Source organism: Oncorhynchus gorbuscha, linkage group LG07 (genome assembly GCF_021184085.1).
Source record: "Oncorhynchus gorbuscha isolate QuinsamMale2020 ecotype Even-year linkage group LG07, OgorEven_v1.0, whole genome shotgun sequence".
Taxonomy (NCBI): Eukaryota; Metazoa; Chordata; class Actinopteri; order Salmoniformes; family Salmonidae; genus Oncorhynchus; species Oncorhynchus gorbuscha.
In genome coordinates, this window is record NC_060179.1 from 88,702,881 (window position 1) to 88,730,822 (window position 27,942).

The 27,942-nt window shown below is 54.3% G+C and overlaps 1 protein-coding gene across 1 annotated transcript in view; it reads left to right on the top strand.

The window, feature by feature from the left end:
* Positions 1 to 4,246: 4,246 nt before the first annotated feature.
* LOC124039073 (basic proline-rich protein-like) overlaps positions 4,247 to 27,942 on the top strand; it is a gene marked incomplete at its 5' end in the record, with an annotated part of 39,517 nt that continues 15,821 nt past the window's right edge. Inside the window, 7 exons of the mRNA XM_046354953.1 lie at positions 4,247 to 4,286; positions 4,693 to 5,098; positions 5,482 to 5,549; positions 6,080 to 6,175; positions 6,576 to 6,737; positions 7,387 to 7,638; positions 8,262 to 8,326. Coding sequence (XP_046210909.1) covers positions 4,247 to 4,286; positions 4,693 to 5,098; positions 5,482 to 5,549; positions 6,080 to 6,175; positions 6,576 to 6,737; positions 7,387 to 7,638; positions 8,262 to 8,326 — 1,089 coding nt within the window. The remainder of the gene's footprint in view (positions 4,287 to 4,692; positions 5,099 to 5,481; positions 5,550 to 6,079; positions 6,176 to 6,575; positions 6,738 to 7,386; positions 7,639 to 8,261; positions 8,327 to 27,942) is intronic.

Here is a 27,942-nt window from a genome sequence, read left to right on the forward strand (position 1 = left end):
AGGCCGTCATTTTAAATAAGAATTTGTTCTTAAATTACTTGCCTAGTTAAATAAAGGTTAAATATATATTAACAATAAAACACGGCCATGCTAGCCATGCTAGCCATGCTAGCCATGCTAGCCCAATGACAACATGTAGCCTACAGTAGAAAGTGGAGTAGCTAGCCATGCTAGCCATGCTAGCCCAATGACAACATGTAGCCTACAGTAGAAAGTGGAGTAGCTAGCCATGCTAGCCATGCTAGCCCAATGACAACATGTAGCCTACAGTAGAAAGTGGAGTAGCTAGCCATGCTAGCCATGCTAGCCCAATGACAACATGTAGCCTACAGTAGAAAGTGGAGTAGCTAGCCATGCTAGCCATGCTAGCCCAATGACAACATGTAGCCTACAGTAGAAAGTGGAGTAGCTAGCCATGCTAGCCATGCTAGCCCAATGACAACATGTAGCCTACAGTAGAAAGTGGAGTAGCTAGCCATGCTAGCCATGCTAGCCCAATGACAACATGTAGCCTACAGTAGAAAGTGGAGTAGCTAGCTAGCTAGCATGTACAGCATTCAATAATGCAACAGGTCCATAAAAGTGTATAAATGACTGATATTTAAAGATATTACGATATACTGATGGGAGACCATTCCACTCCACTGTCAGTGACCCTATACACCCAGTAGAAATGTTTTAACATATAGGATTGATTTACAGTAACCTACCTCTTCCACACAGACTTAGAATGGTGTAATTCGCTGTCCGTTGGGATTCCAACCGCCGATAAACCCCATAGAAAAGGTATTTTTGTCCCTGAGCATGGCAGTTAACCCACTGATCCCTGGGCGCCGATGACGTGGAAGTTGATTAATTTGCAAATAAATTCATTAAAAATCCTACAATGTGATTTTCTGGATTTTTTTCCTTCTCATTTTGTCTGTCGTAGTTGAAGTGTACCTATGATGAAAATTACAGGCCTCTCTCATCTTTTTAAGTGGGAGAACTTGCACAATTGGTGGCTGACTAAATACTTTTTGCCCCACTGTATAGTATTATTTGTGCCCTGGCCCTATAAGAGCTCTTTGTCACTTCCCACGAGCCGGGTTGTGACAACAACTCACACTCATTCCTATGTTTAATAAATGTATCGTATAGTGTGTGTGGCAGGTTTTCGATGATGGTGAAAAACAACATTTGAGAGTGAGTGACCCTGGTGCTAGAGGGGGTACAGCTGACCATTTACCAACCCGCCTGACCACTCTGCCTGACCCTGTACCAGCCCGCCTGACCACTCTGCCTGACCTGTACCAGCCCGCCTGACCACTCTGCCTGACCCTGTACCAGCCCGCCTGACCACTCTGCCTGACCCTGTACCAGCCCGCCTGACCACTCTGCCTGACCCTGTACCAGCCCGCCTGACCACTCTGCCTGACCCTGTACCAGCCCGCCTGACCACTCTGCCTGACCTGTACCAGCCCGCCTGACCACTCTGCCTGACCTGTACCAGCCCGCCTGACCACTCTGCCTGACCTGTACCAGCCCGCCTGACCACTCTGCCTGACCTGTACCAGCCCGCCTGACCACTCTGCCTGACCTGTACCAGCCCGCCTGACCACTCTGCCTGACCCTGTACCAGCCCGCCTGACCACTCTGCCTGACCCTGTACCAGCCCGCCTGACCACTCTGCCTGACCTGTACTAGCCCGCCTGACCACTCTGCCTGACCTGTACCAGCCCGCCTGACCACTCTGCCTGACCTGTACCAGCCCGCCTGACCACTCTGCCTGACCCTGTACCAGCCCGCCTGACCACTCTGCCTGACCTGTACCAGCCCGCCTGACCACTCTGCCTGACCTGTACTAGCCCGCCTGACCACTCTGCCTGACCTGTACCAGCCCGCCTGACCACTCTGCCTGACCTGTACTAGCCCGCCTGACCACTCTGTCGGTCCCTGTCCCTGACCCTGACCCTGTCCCTGAACCTGTCCCTGACCCTGATCCTGTCCCTGACCCTGATCCTGACCCTGATCCTGTCCCTGTCCCTGACCCTGATCCTGAACCTGTCCCTGAACCTGTCCCTGTCCCTGAACCTGTCCCTGACCCTGATCCTGTCCATGATCCTGTCCATGATCCTGTCCCTGATCCTGATCCTGCCCTGTCCCTGACCCTGATCCTGTCCCTGACCCTGATCCTGTCCCTGACCCCCCTGTCCCTGACCCTGATCCTGTCCCTGACCCTGACCCTGTCCCTGACCCTGACCCTGAACCTGTCCCTGATCCTGACCCTGACCCTGACCCTGTCCCTGACCCTGAACCTGATCCTGTCCCTGTCCCTGATCCTGTCCCTGTCCCTGATCCTGTCCCTGATCCTGTTCCTGATCCTGTCCCTGACCCTGTCCCTGACCCTGTCCCTGATCCTGATCCTGTCCCTGGCCCTGATCCTGTCCCTGACCCTGTCCCTGATCCTGTCCCTGACCCTGATCCTGTCCCTGACCCTGAACCTGTCCCTGACCCCGATCCTGTCCCTGACCCTGATCCTGATCCTGTCCATGATCCTGACCCTGATCCTGTCCCTGACCCTGATCCTGTCCCTGACCCTGTCCCTGACCCTGATCCTGTCCCTGAGCCTGCCTGCCATACTGTACCTTTGCTCCTACTGTGGATTATCGACCCCTGCCTGCCTTGACCTGTCGTTAACCTTCCCCTGTTGTTACAATAAACATTGTTACTTCACACAGTCTGCACTTGGGTCTTACCTTGATACCTGATGGGGATGCTCGAATTGCAATTACACAATTATTAGAGTAGTAGGGGATGTTTATGAGGGAGAAGGAAGTGAGAGAGAGATGGATGGTGAGATAAAGAGAGAATGAGAGAGTGAGAGAGAGAGGGGGGGGCATAAAGAGAGAGTGAGAGAGAGAGAGGGGGGGATAAAGAGAGAATGAGAGAGCGAGAGAGAGAGGGGGCATAAAGAGAGAGCGAGAGAAAGAGAGAGAGGGGGGCATAAAGAGGGAATGAGAGAGCGAGAGAGAGAGAGAGGGGGCATAAAGAGAGAATGAGAGAGCGAGAGAGAGAGGGGGGGCATAAAGAGAGAATGAGAGAGAGAGAGAGAGAGAGAGAGAGAGAGAGAGAGAGAGGGCATAAAGGAGGAAGTCTGATAAAGGAGGGTGATAGGATGCTCCTGTCCACCCCAGCTGACTCTCAGGCATCCTAATACCGTCATAGCAACCTCTCCCTCCTCCCCGTCCTCCTCTCTCCCCCACAGCCTCTCCCCTCCTCCCTGTCTCCCTCTTTCCCCCACAGCCTCTCCCCCTCCTCCCTGTCCCCCTCTCTCCCCACAGCCTCTCTATCCTCCCTGTCCCCCTCTCTATCCTCCCGTCCCCCTCTCTATCCTCCCCGTCCCCCTCTCTATCCTCCCCGTCCCCCTCTCTATCCTCCCCGTCCCCCTCTCTATCCTCCCCGTCCCCCTCTCTATCCTCCCTGTCCCCCTCTCTATCCTCCCCGTCCCCTCTCTATCCTCCCTGTCCCCCTCTCTATCCTCCCCTTCGTCTCCCACCCCCACTAACAGCAGCAGACATTGCCTATCTAGCTCCTGTTCTTTCGCAACCCCCCCCACTCTCTCCCTCCCCCTCCCCACCTCTCTCCCTCCCCCTCCCCACCTCTCTCCCTCCCCCTCCCCACCTCTCTCCCTCCCCCTCCCCCCTCCCCACCCTCTCCCTCCCCCTCCCCACCTCTCCCCCCCTCCCCACCTCTCTCCCTCCCTCCCCACCTCTCTCCCCCCCCCCACCTCTCTCCTCCCTCCCCACCTCTCTCCCCTCCCCCTCTCTCTCCCTCCCCACCTCTCTCCCCCCCCCTCCCCACCTCTCTCCCTCCCCACTCCCTCCCCACCTCTCTCCCTCCCCACCTCTCTCCCTCCCCTCCCCACCTCTCTCCCTCCCCCTCCCCCTCCCCACCTCTCTCCCTCCCCCTCCCCCTCCCCACCTCTCCCCCCCTCCCCACCTCTCTCCCTCCCCTCCCCACCTCTCTCCCCCCCTCCCCCACCTCTCTCCCTCCCTCCCCACCTCTCTCCCTCCCCACCCCTCCCTCCCCCTCCCCCCTCCCCCCTCTCCCTCCCCCCACCCTCCCCACCTCTCTCCCTCCCCACCTCTCTCCCTCCCCTCCCCACCTCTCTCCCCTCCCTCCCCACCTCTCTCCCTCCCCTCCCCACCTCTCTCCCTCCCCTCCCCACCTCTCTCCCTCCCCTCCCCACCTCCCCTCTCCTCCCCCCTCCCCACCTCCTCCCTCCCTCCCCCCTCCCCCTCCCCACCTCTCTCCCTCCCTCCCCACCTCTCTCCCTCCCCCTCCCCACCTCTCTCCCCCTCCCCACCTCTCTCCCTCCCCTCCCCACCTCCTCTCCCTCCCCCTCTCCCTCCCCACCTCTCTCCCTCCCCCTCCCCTCCCTCCCCTCCCCTCCCTCCCCTCTCTCCCCCCCCCTCCTCCCCCCCCCTCTCTCCCTCCCTCCCCACCTCTCTCCCTCCCTCCCCACCTCTCTCCCTCCCCACCTCTCTCCCTCCCCCCCCCACCCTCCCTCCCCTCCCCACCTCTCTCCCTCCCCACCTCTCTCCCTCCCCTCCCCACCTCTCCCTCCCCTCCCCCCTCTCTCCCTCCCTCCCCCCTCTCCCTCCCCCTCCCCTCCCCTCTCCCTCCCACCCTCTCCCTCCCTCCCCACCTCTCCTCCCTCCCCTCCCCACCTCTCTCCCTCCCCCTCCCCACCCTCTCTCCCTCCCCCTCCCCCCTCCCCACCTCTCTCCCTCCCCCTCCCCCTCCCCCACCCTCTCCCTCCCCCTCCCCCTCCCCACCCTCTCCCTCCCCTCCCCCCTCCCCCCCTCTCTCCCTCCCCCCTCCCCCCTCCTCCCCCTCCCCCTCCCCACCCTCTCCCTCCCTCTCCCTCCCTCCCCACCTCTCTCCCTCCCCCCCCCACCTCTCTCCCTCCCCCTCCCCTCCCTCCCTCCCCCCCCCCCCTCCCCACCTCTCTCCCTCCCCCTCCCCACCTCTCTCCCTCCCTCCCCCCCTCCCCCTCCCCACCTCTCTCCCTCCCCTCCCCCCCTCTCTCCCCCCCTCCCCCCCCTCCCTCCCCCCCCACCTCTCTCTCCCCCCCCCCCCCCCCCCACCTCTCTCCCTCCCCTCCCCACCTCTCTCCCTCCCCCTCCCCCCTCTCTCCCTCCCCTCCCCCACCTCTCTCCCTCCCCCTCCCCCCTCCCCTCTCCCCTCCCCCCTCCCACCTCTCTCCCTCCCCTCCCCACCTCTCCTCCCTCCCCCCTCCCCTCCCCCTCCCCACCTCTCTCCCTCCCCTCCCCACCTCTCTCCCTCCCCTCCCCCCTCCCTCCCTCCCCACCTCTCTCCCTCCCCTCCCCACCTCTCTCCCTCCCCTCCCCACCTCCCTCCCTCCCCACCTCCCTCTCCCTCCCCACCCTCCCCCCTCCCCACCTCTCTCCCTCCCCTCCCCACCCTCTCCCTCCTCCCCCCTCCCTCCCCCCCCCCTCCCTCCCTCCCCTCCCCCTCCCCACCTCCCCCTCCCCCTCCCCACCTCTCTCCCTCCCTCCCCTCCCTCTCCCCCTCCCCCACCTCTCTCCCTCCCCCTCCCCACCTCTCTCCCTCCCCTCCCCACCTCTCTCCCTCCCCTCCCCCCCTCCCCCCTCCCCCTCCCCACCTCTCTCCCTCCCCTCCCCCCTCCTCCCTCCCCCCCCACCTCTCTCCCTCCCCTCCCCACCTCTCTCCCTCCCCTCCCCACCTCTCTCCCCCTCCCCCACCTCTCTCCCTCCCCCTCCCCCCCCACCTCTCTCCCTCCCCTCCCCACCTCTCTCCCTCCCCTCCCCACCTCTCTCCCTCCCCCCCCCCACCCTCTCCCTCCCTCCCCACCTCTCTCTCCCCCCCTCCCCCCTCCCCCACCCCTCCCCCTCCCCTCCCCCTCTCCTCCCTCCCCCCACCTCTCTCCCTCCCCTCCCCTCCCTCCCTCTCTCCCCTCCCCACCTCCCTCCCTCCCCACCTCTCTCCCCCCTCCCCCCTCCTCCCCTCCCTCCCTCCTCCCCACCCTCTCTCCCCCTCCCACCCTCTCCCTCCCCCCCCCCCTCCCCACCCTCTCCCCACCCCTCCCCTCCCCTCCTCTCCCCCCCCCCCCCCTCCCCCTCCCCACCTCTCCCTCCCCCTCCCCACCTCTCTCCCTCCCCTCCCCACCCTCTCTCCTCCCTCCCCCCCTCCCCACCTCTCTCCCTCCCCTCCCCACCTCTCTCCCTCCCCCCTCCCCACCTCTCTCCCTCCCCTCCCCACCTCTCTCCCTCCCCTCCCCACCTCTCTCCCTCTCCCCCTCCCCCTCCCCACCCTCTCCCTCCCCTCCCCACCTCTCTCCCTCCCCTCCCCACCTCTCTCCTCCCCCTCCCCCTCCCCACCTCTCCCTCCCTCCCCACCTCTCTCCCTCCCCCCCCTCTCCCCCCTCCCCCACCTCTCTCCCTCCCCCTCCCCCTCCCCTCCCTCCTCCCTCCCCCCTCCCCACCCTCTCCCTCCCTCCCCTCCCCACCTCTCTCCCTCCCCCCCTCCCCCTCCCCACCTCTCTCCCTCCCCCTCCCCCTCCCCCTCCCCACCCCCTCCCCCCTCCCCACCTCTCTCCCTCCCCCCCCCCCTCCCCTCCCTCCCTCCCCCTCCCTCTCCCCACCTCTCTCCCCCTCCCCACCTCTCTCCCTCCCCCTCCCCACCTCCTCCCTCCCCTCTCCCTCCCCACCTCTCTCCCTCCCCCTCCCCCTCCCCCTCCTCTCCCTCCCTCCCTCCCCACCCTCTCCCCCTCCTCCCCCTCCCCTCCCCACCTCCCTCTCCCTCCCCTCCCCACCTCTCTCCCTCCCTCCCCACCTCTCTCCCTCCCCTCCCCACCTCTCTCCCTCCCCTCCCCACCTCTCTCCCCCCCTCCCCACCTCTCTCCCTCCCCCTCCCCCCCTCTCTCCCTCCCTCCCACCTCCCCCCCCCCCACCTCTCTCCCTCCCCCTCCCCACCTCTCTCCCTCCCCTCCCCACCTCTCTCCCTCCCCTCCCCACCTCTCCCCCCCCCCTCCCCACCTCTCTCCCTCCCCCTCCCCACCTCTCTCCCTCCCCTCCCCACCTCTCTCCCTCCCCTCCCCACCTCTCTCCCTCCCTCCCCCTCCCCCCACCCTCTCCCTCCCCTCCCCCTCCCTCCCTCCCCACCTCTCTCCCTCCCCTCCCCACCTCTCTCCCTCCCCTCCCCACCTCTCTCCCTCCCTCCCCTCCCACCTCTCTCCCTCCCTCCCCACCTCTCTCCTCCCTCCCCACCTCTCTCCCTCCCTCCCCACCTCTCTCCCTCCCCACCTCTCTCCCTCCCCTCCCCTCCTCTCCCTCCCCCTCCCCCCTCTCTCCCTCCCCTCTCCTCCCCCCTCCCCACCCTCTCCCTCCCCTCCCTCTCCCTCCCCCTCCCCCTCCCCACCTCTCTCCCTCCCCCCCCCCCTCCCCACCTCTCTCCCTCCCCCTCCCCCACCTCTCTCCCTCCCCTCCCCACCTCTCTCCCTCCCCCCCCCCCCCTCCCCCCCTCCTCTCCCTCCCCCTCCCCCTCCCCCCTCTCTCCCTCCCTCCCTCCCCTCCCCACCTCTCTCCCTCCCCCCTCCCCCCTCCCCACCTCTCTCCCCCCCCCTCCCCCTCCCTCCTCTCCCCCTCCCCCTCCCCACCTCTCTCCCTCCCCTCCCCACCTCTCTCCCTCCCCCTCCCCCTCTCCCCACCTCTCTCCCTCCCCCTCCCCTCCCCACCTCTCTCCCTCCCACCTCTCCCTCCCTCCCACCTCTCTCCCCCCCTCCCCACCTCTCTCCCTCCCCTCCCCTCCCCACCTCTCTCCCTCCCCTCCCCACCCCACCTCTCTCCCTCCCCTCCCCACCTCCCTCCCTCCCCTCCCCCTCCCCACCTCTCTCCCTCCCCCTCCCCACCTCTCTCCCTCCCCTCCCCACCTCTCTCCCTCCCCTCCCCACCTCTCTCCCTCCCCCCTCCCCACCTCTCTCCCTCCCTCCCCACCTCTCTCCCTCCCCTCCCCACCTCTCTCCCTCCCCCTCCCCCCCCCACCTCTCTCCCTCCCCTCCCCACCTCTCTCCCTCCCCTCCCCACCTCCCTCCCTCCCCCACCTCTCTCCCTCCCCCTCCCCCTCCCCACCTCTCTCCCTCCCCTCCCCACCTCTCTCCCTCCCTCCCCACCTCTCTCCCTCCCCCTCCCCCCTCCCCACCCTCTCCCTCCCCTCCCCACCTCTCTCCCTCCCCTCCCCACCTCTCTCCCTCCCCCCTCCCCCTCCCCCACCCTCTCCCTCCCCTCCCCCCCCCCCTCCCCCACCTCTCTCCCTCCCCTCCCCACCCTCTCTCCCTCCCTCCCCACCTCTCTCCCTCCCCTCCCCCCTCTCTCCCTCCCCTCCCCACCCTCTCCCTCCCCTCCCCCCTCTCTCCCTCCCCCTCCCCCTCCCCACCTCTCTCCCTCCCCCTCCCCCTCCCCACCTCTCTCCCTCCCCTCCCCACCTCTCTCCCTCCCCCCCTCCCCCTCCCCACCTCTCTCCCTCCCCCCTCCCCACCTCTCTCCCTCCCCCTCCCCCTCCCCACCTCTCTCCCTCCCCCCCCCACCTCTCTCTCCCTCCCCCTCCCCACCTCTCTCCCTCCCCTCCCCACCTCTCTCCCCCCCTCCCCACCTCTCTCCCTCCCCCCTCCCCCACCTCTCTCCCTCCCCTCCCCACCTCTCTCCCTCCCCTCCCCACCTCTCTCCCTCCCCTCCCCACCTCTCTCCCCCCCTCCCCCCTCCTCTCTCTCCCTCCCCCCTCCCCACCTCTCTCCCTCCCCTCCCCACCTCTCTCCCTCCCCCTCCCCCCCTCCCCCTCTCCCCTCCCCACCCCTCTCCCTCCCTCCCCACCTCTCTCCCCCTCCCCCTCCCCCTCCCCCACCTCTCTCCCTCCCCTCCCCACCTCTCTCCCTCCCTCCCCACCCTCTCCCTCCCCCTCCCCACCTCTCTCCCTCCCCTCCCCACCTCTCTCCCTCCCCTCCCCACCTCTCTCCCTCCCTCCCCCTCCCCCTCCCCCCCACCTCTCTCCCCCTCCCCACCTCTCTCCCTCCCCCCCCCTCCCCACCTCTCTCCCTCCCCCTCCCCCCTCCCCACCTCTCCCCTCCCCCCCTCCCCCCCCCCCTCCCCACCCTCTCCCTCCCCCTCCCCCTCCCCACCTCTCTCCCTCCCCTCCCCACCTCTCTCCCCCCCTCCCCACCTCTCCCCTCCCCCTCCCCACCTCTCTCCCTCCCCTCCCCCCCTCCCCACCTCTCCCTCTCCCCTCCCCCCCCCTCCCCCACCTCTCCCCTCCCCCTCCCCACCTCTCTCCCTCCCCTCCCCACCTCTCTCCCTCCCCTCCCCACCTCTCCCCTCCCCTCCCCACCCTCTCTCCCTCCCCTCCCCCCTCTCTCCCTCCCCTCCCCACCTCTCCCTCCCCTCCCCACCCTCCCCTCCCCCCTCCCCTCTCTCCTCTCCCCTCCCCACCTCTCTCCCTCCCCTCCCCACCTCTCTCCCTCCCCTCCCCACCTCTCTCCCTCCCCTCCCCACCTCTCTCCCTCCGTCCCTCTCAGAGAACAGATATAGCAAGACAACAGTGCCTTTTTCAGACAGAGGAGGGTGAGAGAGAGACAGCACCGTCAATAACACGAGTAAACGGGAACTGGAACGTTGACTGAACAAGGTCGTAGCAGAACCCGAGATTGGAATTATGTTGCAGTGCATCATCTTGTTAGTGTCGGGTGAGTTCAAGATCTTTGTAACTTATCATTTGTCTCTCGTTGTTGTTGTTGTCCTGTATTCAGTTAATGTTTCACATGTGCTCAGTGACAGTACAGGCCTGAGTGTTTCCTGGTTCTCTGAACTACTTTGCTATGCTTCAGAGTGACATAACCCTTCTATGTGTTCTCCCCTTAGACCCGCTTGGTTCTGGTATAGAAAACTTGAGCTCAGATTGAGAAGACAGTAGTTCAATACAATAATTAGCTGTTTTTTTGTGTGTGCATAGAGCCCTATCCATAGGACAGGGCTGTGTGCATAGAGCCCTATTCATAGGACAGGACTGTGTGCATAGAGCCCTATTCATAGGACAGGACTGTGTGCATAGAGCCCTATTCATAGGACAGGACTGTGTGCATAGAGCCCTATTCATAGGACAGGACTGTGTGCATTGTAACGGTTTTGACTTGAGGTTATTATTTATAGGGGTGCCAGGTAGGTTGTGCCTACCAGAGAAAACATTGGTTTCTCCTTTTAGTTTGGGTGGGAATGAGTCCCATCTGGTCCGTCAAGTCTACACCAATACAAAGGACTTATGTAAAAGTCAGGATGGAAATAAACTTTTCATAAACCCTTAAAACATTGGAAAGAACTTCAAAAACAACTATACTCTTTTGCGTGGGTTGTATTAACAACATCAATGATTACACACACATATAATAATATAACACAATGAGTTCTGGTTCCTCCAGAAATGTCCTGTACCTCGGGCCTAAAGAGTCCAGCCCGGTAAAGGAGTTCAGTGAACACAAGTGACTTTTGTCACGCGATGTTTGTCCGTTCGTTCCGTGTAGCGTAAACCCAGTATTAAACATACAATCAATATAACAATTACTTTACCACAGAACCTTAAAGCGGATCAACTCTTAATTAAGTCCTCAACTACCACTAACTACACAAATCACAGTATACATCACATCCAAACAAATGAAATACCGTATACAAAAAGGTGGTAGTCAGTCGGTCAGTCAGACAATCCAATCCGCCAATAGATCTCCAGCGGAGAAAGGCCACGAAGAACGGAGAGGTGTAGTCCAGGGACGCAAAGAGTGGATCCGATCCTGGGTAAACTCTCTTAGGCTACAAAACACACGTTTAACGGCAACAAAACAAACGGAATAGAGAAGCTTCGGAACTGACGGTTGAACACATCCTCATGCACGTCTCCATCACAACCCCACTTTCGTGCAGCTGATGCTGGCTATTTAATTGGGAATTAAAGGGAAAGCGCCCTATTGGAAGGAGCTGCACTGAGACGGTTCAGAAAAATTCAGGGCCGTCACAGCATAGAGCCCTATTCATAGGACAGGACTGTGTGCATAGAGCCCTATTCATAGGACAGGACTGTGTGCATAGAGCCCTATTCATAGGACAGGACTGTGTGCATAGAGCCCTATTCATAGGATAGGACTGTGTGCATAGAGCCCTATCCATAGGACAGGGCTGTGTGCATAGAGCCCTATTCATAGGACAGGACTGTGTGCATAGAGCCCTATCCATAGGACAGGACTGTGTGCATAGAGCCCTATCCATAGGACGGGACTGTGTGCATAGAGCCCTATCCATAGGACAGGGCTGTGTGCATATTGCCCTATCCATAGGACAGGACTGTGTGCATAGAGCCCTATCCATAGGACAGGACTGTGTGCATAGAGCCCTATCCATAGGACAGGACTGTGTGGATATTGCCCTAGTCATAGGATAGGGCTGTGTGCATAGAGCTCTATTCATAGGACAGGGCTGTGTGCATAGAGCCCTATCCATCGGACTGGACTGTGTGCATAGAGCCCTATTCATAGGACAGGACTGTGTGCATATTGCCCTATCCATAGGACAAGACTGTGTGCATATTGCCCTATTCATAGGACGGGACCATAGGACGGGACCAGGATCCAGTTGTAGAGGGAGGTGTTTAGTCCCAGAGGGAGGTGTTTAGTCCCAGGGTCCAGTTGCAGAGGGAGGTGTTTAGTCCCAGGATCCAGTTGTAGAGGGAGGTGTTTAGTCCCAGAGGGAGGTGTTTAGTCCCAGATGGAGGTGTTTAGTCCCAGGATCCAGTTGTAGAGGGAGGTGTTTAGTCCCAGAGGGAGGTGTTTAGTCCCAGAGGGAGGTGTTTAGTCCCAGGATCCAGTTGCAGAGGGAGGTGTTTAGTTCCAGGGTCCAGTTGCAGAGGGAGGTGTTTAGTCCCAGGGTCCAGTTGCAGAGGGAGGTGTTTAGTCCCAGAGGGAGGTGTTTAGTCCCAGAGGGAGGTGTTTAGTCCCAGGGTCCAGTTGCAGAGGGAGGTGTTTAGTCCCAGAGGGAGGTGTTTAGTCCCAGAGGGAGGTGTTTAGTCCCAGAGGGAGGTGTTTAGTCCCAGAGGGAGGTGTTTAGTCCCAGGGTCCAGTTGTAGAGGGAGGTGTTTAGTCCCAGGGTCCAGTTGCAGAGGGAGGTGTTTAGTCCCAGGGTCCAGTTGCAGAGGGAGATGTTTAGTCCCAGGGTCCAGTTGTAGAGGGAGGTGTTTAGTCCCAGGGTCCAGTTTCAGAGGGAGGTGTTTAGTCCCAGGGAGAGGTGTTTAGTACCAGGGTCCTTAGCTTAGTGATGAGCTTTGAGGGTACTATGGTGTTGAACGCTGAGCTGTAGTCAATGAACAGAGTCTCCTTTTGGCCAGGTGGGAAAGGACAGAGTCTCCTTTTGGCCAGGTGGGAAAGGACAGATTCTCCTTTTGGCCAGGTGGGGAAAAGGACAGAGTCTCCTTTTGGCCAGGTGGGAAAGGACAGAGTCTCCTTTTGGCCAGGTGGGAAAGGACAGAGTCTCCTTTTGGCCAGGTGGGAAAGGACAGAGTCTCCTTTTGGCCAGGTGGGAAAGGACAGAGTCTCCTTTTGGCCAGGTGGGAAAGGACAGAGTCTCCTATTGGCCAGGTGGGAAAGGACAGAGTCTCCTTTTGGCCAGGTGGGAAAGGACAGAGTCTCCTTTTGGCCAGGTGGGAAAGGACAGAGTCTCCTTTTGGCCAGGTGAGAAAGGACAGAGTCTCCTTTTGGCCAGGTGGGAAAGGACAGAGTCTCCTTTTGGCCAGGTGGGAAAGGACAGATTCTCCTTTTGGCCAGGTGGGAAAGGACAGATTCTCCTTTTGGCCAGGTGGGAAAGGACAGATTCTCCTTTTGGCCAGGTGGGGAAAAGGACAGAGTCTCCTTTTGGCCAGGTGGGAAAGGACAGAGTCTCCTTTTGGCCAGGTGGGAAAGGACAGAGTCTCCTTTTGGCCAGGTGGGAACGGACAGAGTCTCCTTTTGGCCAGGTGGGAAAGGACAGAGTCTCCTTTTGGCCAGGTGGGAAAGGACAGAGTCTCCTTTTGGCCAGGTGGTAAAAGGACAGAGTCTCCTTTTGGCCAGGTGGGAAAGGACAGAGTCTCCTTTTGGCCAGGTGGGAAAGGACAGAGTCTCCTTTTGGCCAGGTGGGAAAGGACAGAGTCTCCTTTTGGCCAGGTGGGAAAGGACAGAGTCTCCTTTTGGCCAGGTGGGAAAGGACAGAGTCTCCTTTTGGCCAGGTGGGAAAGGACAGAGTCTCCTTTTGGCCAGGTGGGAAAGGACAGATTCTCCTTTTGGCCAGGTGGGAAAGGACAGATTCTCCTTTTGGCCAGGTGGGAAAGGACAGAGTCTCCTTTTGGCCAGGTGGGAAAGGACAGAGTCTCCTTTTGGCCAGGTGGGAAAGGACAGAGTCTCCTTTTGGCCAGGTGGGAAAGGACAGAGTCTCCTTTTGGCCAGGTGGGAAAGGACAGAGTCTCCTTTTGGCCAGGTGGGAAAGGACAGATTCTCCTTTTGGCCAGGTGGGAAAGGACAGAGTCTCCTTTTGGCCAGGTGGGAAAGGACAGGAGTCTCCTTTTGGCCAGGTGGGAAAGGACAGAGTCTCCTTTTGGCCAGGTGGGAAAGGACAGATTCTCCTTTTGGCCAGGTGGGAAAGGACAGATTCTCCTTTTGGCCAGGTGGGAAAGGACAGAGTCTCCTTTTGGCCAGGTGGGAAAGGACAGAGTCTCCTTTTGGCCAGGTGGGAAAGGACAGAGTCTCCTTTTGGCCAGGTGGGAGGACGGACAGACAGTCTCCTTTTGGCCAGGTGGGAAAGGACAGAGTCTCCTTTTGGCCAGGTGGGAAAGGACAGATTCTCCTTTTGGCCAGGTGGTAAAAGGACAGAGTCTCCTTTTGGCCAGGTGGGAAAGGACAGAGTCTCCTTTTGGCCAGGTGGGAAAGGACAGAGTCTCCTTTTGGCCAGGTGGGAAAGGACAGAGTCTCCTTTTGGCCAGGTGGGAACGGACAGAGTCTCCTTTTGGCCAGGTGGGAAAGGACAGAGTCTCCTTTTGGCCAGGTGGGAAAGGACAGATTCTCCTTTTGGCCAGGTGGTAAAAGGACAGAGTCTCCTTTTGGCCAGGTGGGAAAGGACAGAGTCTCCTTTTGGCCAGGTGGGAAAGGACAGAGTCTCCTTTTGGCCAGGTGGGAAAGGACAGATTCTCCTTTTGGCCAGGTGGGAAAGGACAGATTCTCCTTTTGGCCAGGTGGGAAAGGACAGAGTCTCCTTTTGGCCAGGTGGGAAAGGACAGAGTCTCCTTTTGGCCAGGTGGGAAAGGACAGAGTCTCCTTTTGGCCAGGTGGGAACGGACAGAGTCTCCTTTTGGCCAGGTGGGAAAGGACAGAGTCTCCTTTTGGCCAGGTGGGAAAGGACAGATTCTCCTTTTGGCCAGGTGGTAAAAGGACAGAGTCTCCTTTTGGCCAGGTGGGAAAGGACAGAGTCTCCTTTTGGCCAGGTGGGAAAGGACAGAGTCTCCTTTTGGCCAGGTGGGAAAGGACAGAGTCTCCTTTTGGCCAGGTGGGAAAGGACAGAGTCTCCTTTTGGCCAGGTGGGAAAGGACAGAGTCTCCTTTTGGCCAGGTGGGAAAGGACAGAGTCTCCTTTTGGCCAGGCGGGAAAGGACAGAGTCTCCTTTTGGCCAGGTGGGAAAGGACAGTGTCTCCTTTTGGCCAGGTGGGAAAGGACAGTGTCTCCTTTTGGCCAGGCGGGAAAGGACAGTGTCTCCTTTTGGCCAGGTGGGAAAGGACAGTGTCTCCTTTTGGCCAGGTGGGAAAGGACAGAGTCTCCTTTTGGCCAGGTGGGAAAGGACAGAGTCTCCTTTTGGCCAGGTGGGAAAGGACAGTGTCTCCTTTTGGCCAGGTGGGAAAGGACAGTGTCTCCTTTTGGCCAGGTGGGAAAGGACAGAGTCTCCTTTTGGCCAGGTGGGAAAGGACAGTGTCTCCTTTTGGCCAGGTGGGAAAGGACAGTGTCTCCTTTTGGCCAGGTGGGAAAGGACAGTGTCTCCTTTTGGCCAGGTGGGAAAGGACAGAGTCTCCTTTTGGCCAGGTGGAAAGGACAGAGTCTCCTTTTGGCCAGGTGGGAAAGGACAGTGTCTCCTTTTGGCCAGGTGGGAAAGGACAGTGTCTCCTTTTGGCCAGGTGGGAAAGGACAGAGTCTCCTTTTGGCCAGGTGGGAAAGGACAGAGTCTCCTTTTGGCCAGGTGGGAAAGGACAGAGTCTCCTTTTGGCCAGGTGGGAAAGGACAGTGTCTCCTTTTGGCCAGGTGGGAAAGGACAGTGTCTCCTTTTGGCCAGGTGGGAAAGGACAGTGTCTCCTTTTGGCCAGGTGGGAAAGGACAGTGTCTCCTTTTGGCCAGGTGGGAAAGGACAGAGTCTCCTTTTGGCCAGGTGGGAAAGGACAGAGTCTCCTTTTGGCCAGGTGGGAAAGGACAGAGTCTCCTTTTGGCCAGGTGGGAAAGGACAGTGTCTCCTTTTGGCCAGGTGGGAAAGGACAGAGTCTCCTTTTGGCCAGGTGGGAAAGGACAGTGTCTCCTTTTGGCCAGGTGGGAAAGGACAGTGTCTCCTTTTGGCCAGGTGGGAAAGGACAGTGTGGACTGTAATTGAGATGCGAACACTTTGTATACGGAACAAAAAGGTAATTGCTTTTTTTTGAATCAGTATTACTTTAGTGGCTTGTTGCAAACAGGATGCATGTTTGTAATATTTTTTATTCTGTACAGTCTTCCTCCTTTTCACTCTGTCATTTAGGTTAGTATTGTGGAGTAACTACAATGTTGTTGATCCATCATCAGTTTTCTCCTATCACATTCATTAAACTCTGTAACTGTTTTAAAGTCACCATTGGCCTCATGGTGAAATCCCTGAGCGGTTTCCTTCCTCTCCGGCAACTGAGTTAGGAAGGACACCTGTATCTTTGTAGTGACTGGGTGTATTGATACACCATCCAAAATGTAATTAATAACGTCACCATGCTCAAAGGGATATTCAGTGTCTGCTTTTTTATGTTTACCCCTCTACCAATAGATGTCATTCTTTGCGAGGCATTGGAAAACCTCCTTGGTCTTTGTGGTTGAATCTGTGTTTGAAATGTAATGCTCGACTGTGGGACCTTACAGACAATTCTATGTTTGGGGTGGGGCTGCTACTACCGGCTCTACCTGCTAGAATATACTACAATCTATTACTCAGTGGGTGGGGCGGCTACTACCTGCTAGAATATACTACTACCAGCTACTATAACAATATATATATGCCATTTAGCAGACGCTTTTATCCAAAGCGACTTACAGTCATGTGTGCATACATTCTACGTATGGGTGGTCCCGGGGATCGAACCCACTACCCTGGCGTTACAAGCGCCATGCTCTACCAACTGAGCTACAGAAGGACCACATAACCACTTCTACCTGCTAGAATATACTACTATCTATTACTCAGTGGGTGGGGCTGCTACTACCGGCTCTACCTGCTAGAATATACTACTATCTATTACTCAGTGGGTGGGGCTGCTACTACCGGCTCTACCTGCTAGAATATACTACTATCTATTACTCAGTGGGTGGGGCTGCTACTACCGGCTCTACCTGCTAGAATATACTACTATCTATTACTCAGTGGGTGGGGCGGCTACTACCGGCTCTACCTGCTAGAATATGCTACTACCGGCTACTATAACCACTTCTACCTGCTAGAATCTACTACTACCAGCTACTATAACCACTTCTACCAGTTAGAATATACTACTATCTAATACTATAACCACTTCCACCTGCTAGAATATACTACTACCAGCTACTATAGCCACTTCTACCTGCTAGAATATACTACTACCGGCTACTATAGCCACTTCTACCTGCTAGAATATACTACTACCAGCTACTATAACCACTTCTACCTGCTAGAATATACTACTACCGGCTACTATAACCACTTCTACCAGCTAGAATATACTACTATCTATTACTATAACCACTTCTACCTGCTAGAATCTACTACTATCTATTACTATAACCACTTCTACCTGCTAGAATATACTACTATCTATTACTATAACCACTTCTACCAGCTAGAATCTACTACTATCTATTACTATTACCACTTCTACTACTATCTATTACTACTGCTGCTACCCGGTGCTGCTAGAATCTACTACTATCTATTAACCCATGCTGCTAACCGGTGCTGCTAGAATCTACTACTATCTATTACTACTGCTGCTACCCGTGCTGCTACCCGGTGCTGCTACCCGGTGCTGCTAGATGCCGTGAGATGCCAGCTAGAATCTACTACTATCTATTACTACTGCTGCTACCCGGTGCTACTAGAATATACTACTATCTATTACTCCTGCTGCTACCCGGTGCTGCTAGATGCCGTGAGATGCCGGCTAGAATATACTACTATCTATTACTCCTGCTGCTACCCGGTGCTACTAGAATCTACTACTATCTATTACTCCTGCTGCTACCCGGTGCTGCTACCCGGTGCTGCTACCCGGTGCTGCTAGATGCCGTGAGATGCCGGCTAGAATCTACTACTATCTATTACTACTGCTGCTACCCGGTGCTACTAGAATATACTACTATCTATTACTCCTGCTGCTACCCGGTGCTGCTAGATGCCGTGAGATGCCGGCTAGAATATACTACTATCTATTACTCCTGCTGCTACCCGGTGCTACTAGAATCTACTACTATCTATTACTCCTGCTGCTACCCGGTGCTGCTACCCGGTGCTGCTACCCGGTGCTGCTACCCGGTGCTGCTACCCGGTGCTGCTACCCGTGCTGCTGCTAGATGCCGACTAGGTATCCACTGATGACACTGAGCTAACACATCTAACATTGGCTTCCTACTAGCACGGTCAGTAACACTTCTCTTCAGTCTAGAGAAATAGGGGCTAAGCTCCAGTAGCAGTTTGTAGACTGTGTATGTACATTCCCACGTCTGTTTTATAAGCCTGGAGCTTAACTAACTGGGCTTGGACTGTTATGAACTGTAGCAACAAACAATAAAAATATGTTACGATAATGGCTTTTCCAAACAAACTAGATGTGACAATGATCGGTTGAACGGGTTTCTACTGTTGGTGTTTTGATTAAAGCCATAGTTTACATGATGTTTTGTGTGACGAGGGTCATTGTCTCCATCAGATGCTTAAGGACCCTGCACCAGATCCAAACGGTTAACTGTAAAAATATACAACGATAAAAATAAAATTGTCTACATACTCTACAAGTGACTTTGCTGGACCAACATTTTTGTTGTCCAATTCCGTTCTGTGGAATTCTGGGATTGTTTTAATAGGATTAAAATGTAAACATAGTTTAGTGAACTTCCTTGTGCTTGGCTTTCTCAGATGTAATCTTAAATGGCCCCTTATTCTCTATTTAGTGTCATTGTTCCCTTTTTTTGGCCTATGGGGGTTCTGGTCAAAAGTAGTGCACTATGTAGGGACTAGGATGCGGTTCGTCCTATAGGCCCTGGTCAAAAGTAGTGCACTATGTAGGGAACATGGTGTCATAGGGCTCTCGTCAAAAGTAGTGCACTATGTAGGGACTAGGATGCGGTTCATCCTTTAGGCCCTGGTCAAAAGTAGTGCACTATGTAGGGAACATGGTGTCATAGGGCTCTCGTCAAAAGTAGTGCACTATGTAGGGACTAGGATGCGGTTCGTCCTATAGGTTCTCGTCAAAAGTAGTGCACTATGTAGGGACTAGGATGCGGTTCGTCCTATAGGCCCTGGTCAAAAGTAGTGCACTATGTAGGGACTAGGATGTGGTTCTTCCTATAGGCCCCTGGTCAAAAGTAGTGCCCTATGTAGGGACTAGGATGCGGTTCGTCCTATAGGCCCTGGTCAAAAGTAGTGCACTATGTAGGGACTAGGATGCGGTTCGTCCTATAGGTTCTCGTCAAAAGTAGTGCACTATGTAGGGACTAGGATGCGGTTCGTCCTATAGGTTCTCCTCAAAAGTAGTGCACTATGTAGGGACTAGGATGCCATTTGGGACTCATCCTCAGAGTGAAGTTTTAGAGTGCTCTTGTTATCGCTCAACAACATTGCGTTGTTCCGTCTCTGTAGTTAATGCTTCTAGTGCACGACTCTAAACGAAAAATCCGGGAACCTCACATTAGTATATGTTAAGTTTGGTATGGTATGTAGTAATTTGTGGATGTTCATCATTCATTTCGTATGATATGTTAGAGTGCTGCTATTTGCTCAAATGTATACATTTGCGTTGTTCCGTACAATATGTAGTTCCAATTTGTTGTGGTGGCTAGGTGGCTCACGTTAGTATATGTTAACGTTTGGTATGGTATGTAGTAATTTGTGGCTAACGTTCAGCATTCAAACGTTGATAGGGGCTAACGTTAGCTATTTGCTCCAAACGTTACATTTGGGGCAAACGTTAGCTAATTTGTAACGTTGGCTAGGTGGCAAACGTTAGCTAGGTGGCTAACGTTAGCTAGGTGGCTAACGTTAGCTAGGCGGCTAACGTTAGCTAGTTGGCAAACGTTAGCTAGGGGCTAACGTTAGCTAGGGGGCTAACGTTAGCTAGGGGGCAAACGTTAGCTAGGTGGCTAACGTTAGCTAGGTGGCTAACGTTAGCTAGGTGGCTAACGTTAGCTAGGTGGCTAACGTTAGCTAGGTGGCTAACGTTAGCTAGGTGGCTAACGTTAGCTAGGTGGCTAACGTTAGCTAGGTGGCTAACGTTAGCTAGGTGGCTAACGTTAGCTAGGTGGCTAACGTTAGCTAGGCAAGGAGTTAGGGGTTAGGGGTTAAGGTTAGAGTTAGGAGTTAGGTTAAAGGGCTAAGGTTAGGGTTAAGGGAAGGGTTAGCTAACATGCTAAGTAGTTTCAAAGTAACTAAAAAGTAGTAAGTAGTTGCAAAGTCCCTGATTTGCTACATTTACACTTACATTTTAGTCGTTTAGCAGACGCTCTTTTCCAGAGCGATTTACGGGAGGAACAATAGTTAAGTGCCTTGCTCAATAAAATACTAGAGATAATAGTAGTAATAATAATAATTATACATTTAATTTGAAAAGCACTTTTAATTTCAGATTATGAAAAAAAAATATGTCTGTATTAGTGGGTGCTGAATATATTTCAGATTGGGACTAGGATTATAAAAAGTCTGTAGAAGTGAGTGCTGAATATATTTCAGATTGGGACTAGGATTATGAAAAGTCTGTAGAAGTGTTTTTTTTAAGGACTGTTTTCAATGTTCAGAGTGCTAGAAAGTCACATGGTCAGGGAGAACATTCCATAGGCGTGACGGGAGCAGCCCATTGTTCAGAGACGTGTCTTGGGGATTTGAAGTAGTGGCTAGCTGATGTAGATGGGGCTTTAATCCATTCAGGGCTTTAAATACAAGCATGAGAATTTTTAAGTCGATTCTGTAGTTGATGAGATTCGAACCTTTGGGTCCGCTAGACGTTCACGTTATACGCCCACACAGCCAATCCGTTTTTGTTGTTGTTGCCATTAGCAGAAATGTGTGATTTTAAATGTGACACTTCCCTGTTTCAGCCAGAAGGTGGCACCACCGAGAATGTAGTGCTGTTTCCAGCAGATCAGGAGACCAAAATCATTTGCAACAGCTGCAGTTGAGATGGAGAGTTGAGATACAGTGTGTGTGTGTGTGTGTGTGTGTGTGTGTGTGTGTGTGTGTGTGTGTGTGTGTGTGTGTGTGTGTGTGTGTGTGTGTGTGTGTATGTCCATCTGTCTGTGTGCGTCTCGTGTCTGTGTGTGTGTGTGTGTGTGTGTGTGTCTGTCTGTGTTTGTGTGTGTGTTTGTGTGTGCGTCTCGTGTGTGTGTCTGTCTGTGTGTGTGTGTTTGTGTGTGTGTGTGTGTTTGTGTGTGTGTGTGTGTGTGTGTGTGTCTGTCTGTGTGTGTGTGTGTGTCTGTCTGTGTTTGTGTGTGCGTCTCGTGTGTGTGTGTGTGTGTGTGTCTGTCTGTGTGTGTGTCTGTCTGTGTGTGTGTGTGTGTGTGTGTGTGTCTGTCTGTGTGTGTGTGTGTGTGTCTGTCTGTGTTTGTGTGTGTGTCTGTCTGTGTGTGTGTGTGTGTGTGTGTGTGTGTGTGTGTGTGTGTGTGTGTGTGTGTGTGTGTGTGTGTGTGCGTCTCGTGTGTGTGTGTGTGTCTGTGTGTGTGTGTGTGTGTGTGTGTCGTGTGTGTGTGTGTGTGTGTGTGTGTGTGTGTGTGTGTGTGTGTGTGTGTGTGTGTGTGTGTGTGTGTGATTTTTGCTCATGCATATAAGCAGTTTTGTACAGAGTGACTCAGACCAGAACCGGACCTATTTTTCTCTCCATATCCCGGATTTCAACCGAAAGCTCTGGACATTTACCTGGATCTCGCAAGCTCTGCTAATCCACATTTACACCTGCTATCCGCTAATCCGCAGCTAGCTAGCTGCTATCCACTAATCCGCAGCTAGCTAGCTGCTATCCGCTAATCCGCAGGTAGCTAGCTGCTATCCACTAATCCGCTAATAGCCTATCCAGCTAATCCGCAGCTAGCTAGCTGCTATCCACTAATCCGCCTAGCTAGCTGCTAGCTAGCTGCTGCTATCCAGCTAGCTGCTATCCAATAATCCGCAGCTAGCTAGCTGCTATCCACTAATCCGCAGCTAGCTAGCTGCGGCCCGCTAACCCGTGTGACTATTGGCTTACGTCGATCCCGGAGCAAACATCAATTATTCCGGAGCCACCTGAAGAGTTCCATCAGCCACTCCTGGGCTACAATCACCTATCCGTGTCTGAATCCTGGCTCAGGAAGGCCACCAAAAATTCAGAGATTTCCATACCCGGCTATAACATCTTCCGTCAAGATAGAACTGCCAAAGGGGGCGGAGTCGCAGTCTACTGCAGAGATAGCCTGCAAAGTAATGTCATACTTTCCAGGTCCATACCCAAACAGTTTGAACTACTAATTTTGAAAATGACTCTCTCCAGAAACAAGTCTCTCACTGTTGCCGCCTGCTACCGACCCCCCTCAGCTCCCAGCTGTGCCCTGGACACCATTTGTGAACTGATCGCCCCCCATCTAGCTTCAGAGTTCGTTCTGTTAGGTGACCTAAACTGGGATATGCTTAACACCCCGGCAGTCCTACAATCTAAGCTAAATGCCCTCAATCTCACTCAAATCATCAAGGAACCCACCAGGTACAACCATAACTCTGTAAACAAGGGCACCCTCATAGACGTCATCCTGACCAACTGGCCCTCCAAATATACCTCTGCTGTCTTCAACCAGGATCTCAGCGATCACTGCCTCATCGCCTGTATCCGCCACGGAGCCGCAGTCAAACGACCACCCCTCATCACTGTCAAACGCTCCCTAAAACACTTCTGTGAACAGGCCTTTCTAATCGACCTGGCCCGGGTATCCTGGAAGGACATTGACCTCATCCCGTCAGTTGAGGATGCATGGTCATTCTTTAAAAGTAACTTCCTCACCATTTTAGATAAGCATGCTCCATTCAAAAAATGCAGAACCAAGAACAGATACAGCCCTTGGTTCACTCCAGACCTGACTGCCCTCGACCAGCACAAAAACATCCTGTGGCGGACTGCAATAGCATCGAATAGCCCCGTGATATGCAACTGTTCAGGGAAGTCAGGAACCAATACACGCAGTCAGTCAGGAAAGCTAAGGCCAGCTTCTTCAGGCAGAAGTTTGCATCCTGTAGCTCCAACTCCAAAAGTTCTGGGACACTGTGAAGTCCATGGAGAACAAGAGCACCTCCTCCCAGCTGCCCACTGCACTGAGGCTAGGAAACACGGTCTCCACCGATAAATCCATGATTATCGAAAACTTCAATAAGCACTTCTCAACGGCTGGCCATGCCTTCCGCCTGGCTACTCCAACCTCGACCAACAGCTCCGCCCCCCCGTAGCTCCTCACCCAAGCCTCTCCAGGTTCTCCTTTACCCAAATCCAGATAGCAGATGTTCTGAAAGAGCTGCAAAACCTGGACCCGTACAAATCAGCTGGCGTGACAATCTGGACCCGCTATTTCTGAAACTATCTGCCGCCATTGTCGCAACCCCTATTACCAGCCTGTTCAACCTCTCTTTCATATCGTCTGAGATCCCCAAGGATTGGAAAGCTGCCGCAGTCATCCCCCTCTTCAAAGGGAGAAACACCCTGGACCCAAACTGTTACAGACCTATATCCATCCTGCCCTGCCTATCTAAGGTCTTCGAAAGCCAAGTCAACAAACAGGTCACTGACCATCTCGAATCCCACCGTACCTTCTCCGCTGTGCAATCTGGTTTCCGAGCCGGTCACGGGTGCACCTCAGCCACACTCAAGGTACTAAACGATATCATAACCGCCATCGATAAAAGACAGTACTGTGCAGCAGTCTTCATCGACCTCGCCAAGGCTTTCGACTCTGTCAATCACCATATTCTTATCGGCAGACTCAACAGCCTCGGTTTTTCGGATGACTGCCTTGCCTGGTTCACCAATTACTTTGCAGACAGAGTTCAGTGTGTCAAATCGGAGGGCATGCTGTCCGGTCCTCTGGCAGTCTCTATGGGGGTGCCACAGGGTTCAATTCTCGGGCCGACTCTTTTCTCTGTGTATATCAATGATGTTGCTCTTGCTGCGGGCGATTCCCTGATCCACCTCTACGCAGACGACACCATTCTATATACTTTCGGCCCGTCATTGGACACTGTGCTATCTAACCTCCAAACGAGCTTCAATGCCATACAGCACTCCTTCCGTGGCCTCCAACTGCTCTTAAACGCGAGTAAAACCAAATGCATGCTTTTCAACCGATCGCTGCCTGCACCCGCATGCCCGACTAGCATCACCACCCTGGATGGTTCCGACCTTGAATATGTGGACATCTATAAGTACCTAGGTGTCTGGCTAGACTGCAAACTCTCTTTCCAGACCCACATCAAACATCTCCAATCGAAAATCAAATCAAGAGTCGGCTTTCTATTCCGCAACAAAGCCTCCTTCACTCACGCTGCCAAGCTTACCCTAGTAAAACTGACTATCCTACCGATCCTCGACTTCGGCGATGTCATCTACAAAATGGCTTCCAACACTCTACTCAGCAAACTGGATGCAGTCTATCACAGTGCCATCCGTTTTGTCACTAAAGCACCTTATACCACCCACCACTGCGACTTGTATGCTCTAGTCGGCTGGCCCTCACTACATATTCGTCGCCAGACCCACTGGCTCCAGGTCATCTACAAGTCCATGCTAGGTAAAGCTCCGCCTTATCTCAGTTCACTGGTCACGATGGCAACACCCATCCGTAGCACGCGCTCCAGCAGGTGTATCTCACTGATCATCCCTAAAGCCAACACATCATTTGGCCGCCTTTCGTTCCAGTACTCTGCTGCCTGTGACTGGAACAATTGCAAAAATCGCTGAAGTTGGAGACTTTTATCTCCCTCACCAACTTCAAACATCAGCTATCCGAGCAGCTAACCGATCGCTGCAGCTGTACATAGTCTATAGGAAAATAGCCCACCCATGTTCACCTACCTCATTCCCATACTGTTTTTTATACTGTTTTTATTTATTTATTTTTCTGCTCTTTTGCACACCAATATCTCTACCTGTACATGACCATCTGATCATTTATCACTCCAGTGTTAATCTGCAAAACTGAATTATTCGCCTACCTCCTCATGCCTTTTGCACACATTGTATATAGACTGCCCATTTTTTTCTACTGTGTTATTGACTTGTTAATTGTTTATTCCATGTGTAACTCTGTGTTGTCTGTTCACACTGCTATGCTTTATCTTGGCCAGGTCGCAGTTGCAAACGAGAACTTGTTCTCAACTAGCCTACCTGGTTAAATAAAGGTGAAATAAAATAAAAAAATAAAAAAATCCGGACCCGTTTTACTGCCGACGAGGAGCCCCACCGGGCCTCCACAACTGGACTACCGACGTTATCTGCCTGAGGGAGTTATCCGTCTGGCTGCTCCGTCGCGACGTTACCTGAACGCCCATCTGTGGCCCGCTAATCGTTAGCTGTCTTATCGGCTGCTATCTGAATAGGTCTATCGGACCATTTTTCTTGGGTCACTATAACTATATCTATTTTGCCAATTGGATTGATCCCCTCTACCACACGGAACCCCACTAATCTACCCACGGAAAAACACGAGGTGGCTAAAAACAGACCTCCATCCTATGCTAGCTTGCTACCGATGGCCGGGCTAGCTGTCTGAATCGCCGTGAACCCCAACCAACCTCACTACTCACTCGACCCTTATGATCACTCGACTAAGCATGCCTCTCCTTAATGTCAATATGCCTTGTCTATTGCTGTTCTGGTTAGTGTTTATTGGCTTATTTCACTGTAGAGCCTCTAGTCCTGCTCACTATACCTTATCCAACCTTTCAGTTCCACTACCCACACATGCGATGACATCACCTGGATTCAATGGTGTTTCTAGAGACAATATCTCTCTCATCATCACTCAATACCTAGGTTTACCTCCACTTTATTCACATCCTACAATACCTTTGTCTGTACATTATACCTTGAAGCTATTTTATCGCCCCCAGAAACCTCCTTTTACTCTCTGTTCCAGACATTCTAGACGACCAATTCTCATAGCTTTTAGCCGTACCCTCACCCTACGCCCTGCAGTGCCTAGCTCCACTCCTATTCCCCAGGCGCTCTCTTTTGATGACTTCTGTAACCCTAATAGCCTTGGTTTCATGCATGTTAACATTAGAAGCCTCCTCCCTAAGTTTGTTCTATTCACTGCTTTAGCACACTCTGCCAACCCGGATGTTCTAGCTGTGTCTGAATCCTGGCTTAGGAAGACCACCAAAAATTCTGAAATCTCCATCCCTAACTACAACATTTTCAGACAAGATTGAACGACCAAAGGGAGCGGTGTTGCAATCTACTGCAGAGATAGCCTGCAGAGTTCTGTCCTACTATCCAGGTCTGTACCCAAACAATTCGAACTTCTGCTTTTAAAAATCCACTTATCTAAAAACAAGTCTCTCACCGTTGCCGCCTGCTATAGACCACCCTCTGCCCCCAGCTGTGCTCTGGACACCATATGTGAACTGACTGCCCCCCATCTATCTTCAGAGCTCGTGCTGCTAGGTGACCGAAACTGGAACATGCTTAACACCCAAGCCATCCTACAATCTAAGCTTGATGCCTCACACAAATGATCAATGAACCTACCAGGTACCACCCCAAAGCCGTAAACATGGGCACCCTCATAGATATCATCCTAACCAACTTGCCCTCTAAATACACCTCTGCTGTTTTCAACCAAGATCTCAGCTATTACATTTACATTTAAGTCATTTAGCAGACGCTCTTATCCAGAGCGACTTACAAATTGGTGCATTCACCTTATGACATCCAGTGGAACAGTCACTTTACAATAGTGCATCTAAATTGCCTGCATCCGTAATCGGTCAGCGGTCAAACGACCTCCACTCATCACTGTGAAACGCTCCCTGAAACACTTCAGCAAACAGGCCTTTATAATCGACCTGGCCCGGGTATCTTGGAAGGATATTGACCTCATCCCGTCAGTAGAGGATGCCTGGTTATTTTTTTTAAATGCCTTCCTCACCATCTTAAATAAACATGCCCCATTCAAGAAATGTAGATCCAGGAACAGATATAGCCCTTGGTTCTCTCCAGACCTGACTGCCCTTAACCAACACAAAAACAACCTAGGGCATTCTGCATTAGCATCGAACAGCCCCCGTGATATGCAACTTTTCAGGGAAGCTAGAAACCAGTATGCACAGGCAGTTAGAAAAACCAAGGTTGGCTTTTACAAACAGAAATTTGCTTCCTGCAACACAAACTCAAAAAAGTCCATGGAGAATAAGAGCACCTCCTCTCAGCTGCCCACTGCACTGAGGATAGGAAACACGGTCACCACCGATAAATCCACTATAATTGAGAATTTCAATAAGCATTTTTCTACGGCTGGCCATGCTTTCCACCTGGCTACCCCTACCCCGGTCAATAGCACTGCACCGAACTGCTTGACCCAAACTGCTACAGACCTATATCTATTCTACCCTGCCTTTCTAAGGTCTTCGAAAGCCAAGTCAACAAACAGATTACCGACCATTTAGAATCCCACCGTACCTTCTCCGCTATGCAATCTGGTTTCAGAGCTGGTCATGGGTGCACCTCAGCCACGCTCAAGGTCCTAAACGATATCTTAACCGCCACGAATAAGAAACCATACTGTGCAGCCGTATTCATCGACCTGGCCAAGGCTTTCGACCTTGTCAATCACCACATCCTCATTGGCAGACTCGATAGCCTTGGTTTCTCAAATGATTGCCTCGCCTGGTTCACCAACTACTTCTCTGATAGAGTTCAGTGGGCCAAATCGGAGGGCCTGTTGTCCGGACCTCTGGCAGTCTCTACGGGGTGCCACAGGGTTTAATTCTTGGACCGACTCTCTTCTCTGTATACATCAATGATGTCGCTCTTGCTGCTGGTGAGTCTCTGATCCACCTCTACACAGATGACACCATTCTGTATATTTCTGGCCCCTCTTTGGACACTGTGTTAACTAGCCTCCAGGCGAGCTTCAATGCCATACAACTCTCCTTCCGTGGCCTCCAACTGCTCTTAAACGCAAATAAAACTAAATGCATGCTCTTCAACCGATCGCTGCCTGCACCTGCCCGCCTGTCCAACATCACTACTCTGGACGTTTCTGACTTAGAATATGTGGACAACTACAAATACTGGTTAGACTGTAAACTCTCCTTCCAGACTCACATTAAGCATCTCCAATCCAAAATTAAATCTAGAATTGGCTTCCTATTTCGCAACAAAGCATCCTTCACT